The sequence below is a fragment of the Copadichromis virginalis genome, linkage group LG7 (assembly GCF_057382275.1).
Source record: "Copadichromis virginalis isolate Kocher_CV1m ecotype Utaka linkage group LG7, C_Virginalis_male_GT1.1, whole genome shotgun sequence".
Taxonomy (NCBI): Eukaryota; Metazoa; Chordata; class Actinopteri; order Cichliformes; family Cichlidae; genus Copadichromis; species Copadichromis virginalis.
This window is the reverse complement of record NC_140624.1, coordinates 6607571-6614146: the sequence shown is the minus strand read 5'-3', so window position 1 is coordinate 6614146 and position 6576 is coordinate 6607571. Positions and strand designations below refer to the sequence as shown.

The following is a 6576-nucleotide window of genomic DNA, read 5'->3' as shown; positions in this document are numbered from 1 at the left end:
GAGGAGAGATCTGTAGCAGGGGAATGATAGAAGGGGCAATGAGGTGATACCTCTATTATTTGGCACAATTTGTAGTTCAAATGTAATTTGTAGTTCAGAGGTCCAGATACTAAATAAACAAATAAACCAAGGCAGCTGTTTTTATAGTAACAGCTTTAGAGTGGTAGTCTATTTGAGGTCTTCATTTTTAATCAGAAAATTATGATTAGAAAAATACAGAATGACATTTTAGATGGACACAGTGTAGTCTGGCAGTAATAAACCACAAGACATTTCAAGAAAAACGCTGTTTTAGATTTAACAGTACTTAATTTCAGTAGTTTAGAGTTCACATAATCTTAAGTGGCATGAGGTCAACGAGAGGTCAAGTGCTTTGCGTCCCTTTTTAAAACCGATTTCTTTATTTTTATTGGTTCGTGCCTATGCGCTCCACAGTAAAGGTGATATTTTAAGTTCACTTGCACAAATTCATAACAGTATAGAGGGGTACACCTGCAATAACACCAAGAGGGTCTGTGCCGGATTGTATTGAAACGCCAAACTCTGTCGCCCCCTAGTGATAACTCCAATTTACACAAAATCAACTGTTACATAATGCAATGTGCGTAATCCTGATTTTCTACTCCATGTCACGGGTTATGTGTATCCTGGCTGTGAATAATCCCACAACGCTCTGACAGTCTAAGACTGATTACAAGAAAACTCCAAAACCGAAAAGTCTGATAACATCTTGGAAAGAGAGAACATGTTACAGTTTAAAAATGGGTTAATTCATCAAAGTAACATTGTTTCACTTTAACAGATAACTACAACTAATTAATCGATGAATAAATATGGGTGGGCGGGGGGGGGGGGGGGGTAATGTCATCTAATCGGGGGTCGTTCACAATCACATTGCTTTAACTCGCTATGATATTATGTCATTTGTTAGGGAGTCCTCAACTCTCCCGTCGTAAATAATTGAGAGTTTATCCCCGTCGTCGTCGTCCTCCTCCACCTCCTCGTCACCGTCAGATCAGGCTGTCATGCAGCATCCTTGGTACGTGCTCAGCCACACTCGGCTAATGGCAACACTGTACACAAGCGAGTCGAGTTCAACCACTTCACATCGTAGGGGTAGGGGCGTCTTTTATCAAACTAGTCTAAAGTACAGATATGCCACCTCCAATGGCAGCTGTCGCATCACATGATGTCTATTTAAGGGCAAAGAAACCTGTTCGGCGTTGATGCTCGCAATAAATAATCGAGCAGGGCAGGAAACTGTTAACAACATAATGGTTCATTCCTAATGTACGACGTGCAAAACTGAACGCGCCGCACCCCAACTATAACAGGAGAACTCATCCGAACGGTGCTCTTCTAAAACCCCGCCTCTCCCAGGCTGTGATTGGTCAATTATCCGTAAAAGGTGGGCCATTCAACCCCAGCGCGGGAGCCCGTTGGCTGAGCGTGATGTCAACTTCTTCCTAATTTGAATAACCAGGTCGGGTTGCAGATGCAGAGGAGTGGGCAGGGTAGGGGTAGTGCAAGTGAATTGAACTTCTGCGTCGGTGTAGGCTACACTATATTCTTAAATGCACCCAACTTTAATCATGCTCTGAGATTTATAATAGAGGAAAAAACTAGCTGGATGTTCGGATTATGAGCAGACTGGGACGTAGGCGGAAAACTTCAAGATTTTTCCTAAAAACATATTCCAAAAAGAAAACTTGGGACTGGTAAGTAGCTCTGCTTTATCTGCCACTATTCTTTATTCTCTCTATATGGTGTGGGGAACAGGCCACATATATCCTGCATGTCATTAGATGTTCTATTTGGTTACAACAGCGTAATATTGTGTTTAGGGTCGCCAAGTGTTCACGTGTGATTATATGTTAATTAGGAACTTTTTTTAATGCCAATTGAAAATGAAAGCATTATTATATATTTCCGTAATCCATAAATCGTGGGCAGGAAGCTAAGTGTAATGTCTTATTCTGGAAGAGACTAGTTTCCAGGAAACCATAGAAGATTCCATGATGATAATTTCATTATCGTGTCGTTTTGTGTGTGTAATAACTTTAAATAATTCAGCTGTTTATGACACAGCGTTTGTCTGTATTACTCCACAGATTGTGCGCGCCTTGAGGCCAAAATCTGCAGTCTAAAAGCAGGTAAGCCACTGACTAACGCACATTGTGCCAGTTTCCAGTTCCACTGTGCGTGTGACAGCGGCTAACCTGGTTTTGGGAACACCTCTCATATTTTTGACTCGTCTGAGACCCAGCCAGAGCCGGATTAGACAGACACCTGTTTACAAGCAGCCCTTGATCGTGGCCCCGTGAGCACCGCCTGGACATAAATGCTCTCCCAGTGGTCTCCATGTGTACCGTAACCTACTTCCTACTATGTTCACACAGTACCTTATTTAGGACCGTGTGGCGTTTGCACTCCCTCCTCTTTAATGCCATCATTTGAGACTCCTGGTGAGTGTTTCGTTTCTGTTTCATCTGTTGGGTTTGGATCATGTTCACGTTCACTGGTTACCAATTTGAGGTCAGGGGGCCTCCAGAGGGTTCTTCCAAGAGGTTCCTTTGGGCCCATAAGGAAAAGATGAACAGTGCTATAAAGAAACTCGGTTTCAGGACAGAATGACTAATATTATGCAATATTATGATAATATTATGCATAGTAATCAGACTATAACCATATATAGACTAACTATATTCTATATAGTGACACAACCTTACCGTGTAAGAAAATACATACGGATTGCAGCAATACAGTATGTACAATGTATGCTTGTAAGTAACCAAAGTAAAGTTTCTGCTCAAATCAACTGTCTGTGTGTTGTGCCCTGTAGTGCATTTCTTGGTGTGAGGATGTTTTATCCCCATCAGTGCATAATGACTCACAGTGACACAAAGGAATAGATAAGTGCAGTATGTCAGACTCATTAACTCATGGCCTCATTCATCATCATAACGTGTGGACGTGCAGATGCTCACTCCCATTCCAAGGAGGTTCTTTCCCAGGCAACCAGTGCCCGATGCACATGGTGAGCTGGTGAGTTTTTATATCTGAAAGCAATCAAATTTTAAGCTTTGCAGCACCTTTTATGCGCATTTGTTTGATGAGAAAAGATTTTGTCAGCACGTCGTCCTAAAACATAGTCGTAATCTGTTAATGTGCCCTTATGAGATTGGAGCCCTCAGGGTTTAGATATGAAATGGGTGGATGCCTCATTTTGCACGTGGGATGTCTGGGGTGTGGGAACATGCGTAACATTATCCTGTGATAATCTTTTTTTTAAAAGAAAGAAAAAAGTGAAGGGTCCTCAAGTAACAACTTTTCTTTTTTACATAATTTGAAGAGATCAGAATATTACTGTTAATATAGTGAAAGGAAACTATAAAGGTTCCTTTAGGAAAAGGGCACATTTTGTAATTCCTCCTATGTCCACAGGTTGGCATCAGTGTCACATGAGGCTTGTGCTTGTCCAGACACCGGGACCTAAACAAGGATTTGAAGCTTATCTAACCCTTACAAAGCCAGACAGCTCTAAATCTTCTCAGGATAATCCAGTTCCACATAATTGATCATAATATCAAAACTGGCAGTCTCATCTAATTTTCCATAATTCACAAGTCATTAAAATTGGCACAAAGCAGAAAAGGCAGATGAAAAAAAAATAAATCAATGTTTTTGATGGATGGACACAGTTTCTAATAGACACACCTAAATGGACAGACAGAAGAAAAATATTTACTCTCCCTGTAATTATACCTGCTGAGTATCAGTACATGAGAGTATTTATAGACGTCCACAGGGTTTCAGGTGGGGGTTAGCCGGAGAGAGAGGAAGGCTCGCGTCACTCAGTGTGTGACAGCCAGAATATTTACCCTCCAGAGTAAACAAAACAGGAAAGGGGTGGAGCACAAATGTGTCGTGCCTTTTTGTACAGGGTGATTCTTATTACAAATTACATAACAATCAAACTACAAATTGCATAATAATTTAGCACGTCTGCAATTTAACGACACAAGACACTCGATGCACCTGACCTTGTTGTAGTGAAGCAATGGCATCTCCTCTAGTGGAAAGAAAAGAAAAGCCACTGATTAAACTGACATCATCAGTGTCAAAGGAACGCCAACATTATTTACAGCTAAACAGATCATAGAGCAATGCTCCTGTTCCTGTTTTTAGTTTCATATAGATGCACTGTGTGACTGCATCCATAACAGGAACAGCTGTGATGCATAGACAAGCAAGGATGCGCTTTGTGAACTTTGGAAATTATTGTGCACTCTCACATCATGTACTGTACCACCCGCTATGAGGAAAACATGCATATTTCAGTACATATAATATATTCATAATGCATTTTGCATGCTGTGTGCCACTCTCCTTTTTAGAAAGTGGATTCTAATGGACTGCACCATTTAAAGAAATATGTCTGTAATAAAATTTGAACAGGAGTGTAGCAAAACCCAGTCAGACAATAAAAGTTTATCTAAAACACTGTGGACATTTTATTATATTTAAATACATAGTTATTGCAATAATTTCTCTAGGTCAAAGGTTCCTAATTATTTTACATTTCATACAGATACTCTGCAGTGTTTACAGTAGGAAAACTCTGTAAATATATTTGTCTTATTTATATACATATATATATATATCATGGTATATTGAAAAAATAAATGAGCGTTACAAAGGAAAGGGTTAAATAAGAGGTGATGGTGACAGAACAGTGAACAACTTTTCCTTGGCCCTGCGGTCCATGTTTTATCTCCATGACGAGTCTCGGGATGTCAGGACTGCAAGACACAAAAATATATGGGGATGATGATCCCTTTGTATTGAGGGAAAGAAAAAAAATAACACTTTTCAGCTAAGACACAACACGAGAGATTTGGGTCAATCAAGATATTCACATAACCCTATGAGAAACACAGATAGACCCAAACCCAGTCACTGGGTTCATTCCTGCTCCCACAAGGTTTGAGCACCATGACTGTAGTTTTGCAGTCAGATGAGTATTATTGAACACACGCAGTTTCAAGCTGTGTCTATAACAAGCACTGGGATGCAGTCTGTTTCCAAAGGAGAGAGAATTGATATAACCCCAAAAAGAAAACCGCATCACACAGCAGAAGGTAAAGAGAGTGCACACTTCAACACACGTCACTTTGACCTGTCAGCAAACAGACACATACAAAGATAATATAATGAGATATTACGTGCTAAGACACAATAAATATTGATTTAAGGTGGTTTGCAGGATCACTTATGGATGATAGCTCCCATTGTTTGTTTGATTGATGATTGTTATTGGAATCTACGTATGTGAACTAAGCCGATCCTAAACCTACAGCACACTGAGGTACAGTGCGAATTGTGACAGGTCAAATGTTAAGTGTGACGAAAGCAAAGGAACCAGGCGGATTCATTCCAGTGGAGGAAAAGAAAAGCATCTTAACAAACCCTGGTCCTGTGGCACTACTTTTGAAATGAATCTCTTCTTTTAGCATGAAGTTTGGCAAAAATGGACTTGCGAGAGATACAAGCTCACCAAATACGATTCACTGTCTCCAGAAAGAGAGCAGGAAGATACCATTTCTTTGCAGGCACACAGGGACCAAGGCTTCACATGGGAAGAGAATGGGACAGTGCAATATATTTTGCAGAGCCCTCGTAAAAGGCTCTTGCTCTTTGGTCAAGCATCACCAAAGTACAAGGCATTGTATAGATACATCCCTCTTATAAATAGTATCCATACATAAAAGGCAAACTGAAATTACATTGGTGGCATGTATTTTCATGTCAAGAGTAAAAAAACAAAAAACAAAAACAACAAACACAATCAGAATGCCTGCCACAGTAATTCCCAGTGCGATTGCTGTGTTACATGGAAATACTTTGAAAAGCAGCTGTTGATAGTCGATTATTGACTCGAGGGTGGAAAGGCCACTCTGTTATTACAGAGGAGGGGAAAAGGGCTAGCAGCAAATCCCTAAATGCATTAAAGGATAACAAAAGCAGCTACTGTTAGTACAGAAGCATATAGTAAGATGCGGAGAACAAGGAGTAAGGGAAATTGACAGAGTAAACAGACCCACAAAAGTTAAAGCATACAGGAATATGTGACAAATTGGATGGACTTCTAAGAATACTGTAAAAAGCTGAGGACAAGAATCTGCAGAAGACTGAAAATTAGCCATAGAGGTCTTTATGTCTTTAAATGTAGAGCAGAGGAAAGCTGCTGGGAAGCAGCAGGGACAGCCACCATAGGGATGCTTCGACTACCCAACACCATAAACGACAGCTGTAGCCCGAAACCCAATCAAGCTGGGGTAGAAAATATGGCAGGGGTGAGGGGCTCTGGGACCAAGGGATGGACAGAGCAGGGCAGGAGAGGAGCAGGGTTGTGGACTTGAGAAGCAGCGGGGTCTCACACATACACACCCTCAGGGTTGAGGCTGGACACTAGAGGGTTTTGAAGGTTGCGTGGATGTCCCAGGAACTGCTTTGCAGTAGGACGAGGTGGAGATTCAAATTGAATTACACCCTGATCTGAGTTAAAAGAAGAAA

General features: G+C 40.8%; 1 protein-coding gene and 1 long non-coding RNA gene across 3 annotated transcripts in view; one reads left to right on the top strand and one right to left on the bottom strand.

The window, feature by feature from the left end:
• Positions 1 to 1524: 1524 nt before the first annotated feature.
• LOC146704327 (uncharacterized) lies at positions 1525 to 2823 on the top strand. The gene is made up of 2 exons (XR_014921163.1): positions 1525 to 1718; positions 2112 to 2823. It is a non-coding gene; the product is annotated as an uncharacterized LOC146704327 (long non-coding RNA).
• A 1653-nt stretch (positions 2824 to 4476) lies between these two features.
• rassf7a (Ras association domain family member 7a) overlaps positions 4477 to 6576 on the bottom strand; it is a 33384-nt gene continuing 31284 nt past the window's right edge. For both annotated transcript variants that reach the window (XM_085461402.1, XM_085461401.1), the window contains exons 5-6: positions 6451 to 6558; positions 4477 to 4802 (exon numbers count right to left, since the gene is read on the bottom strand). In XM_085461402.1, the coding sequence (XP_085317528.1) occupies positions 4771 to 4802; positions 6451 to 6558 (140 nt within the window). In that variant the 3' untranslated portion in view covers positions 4477 to 4770. The remainder of the gene's footprint in view (positions 4803 to 6450; positions 6559 to 6576) is intronic.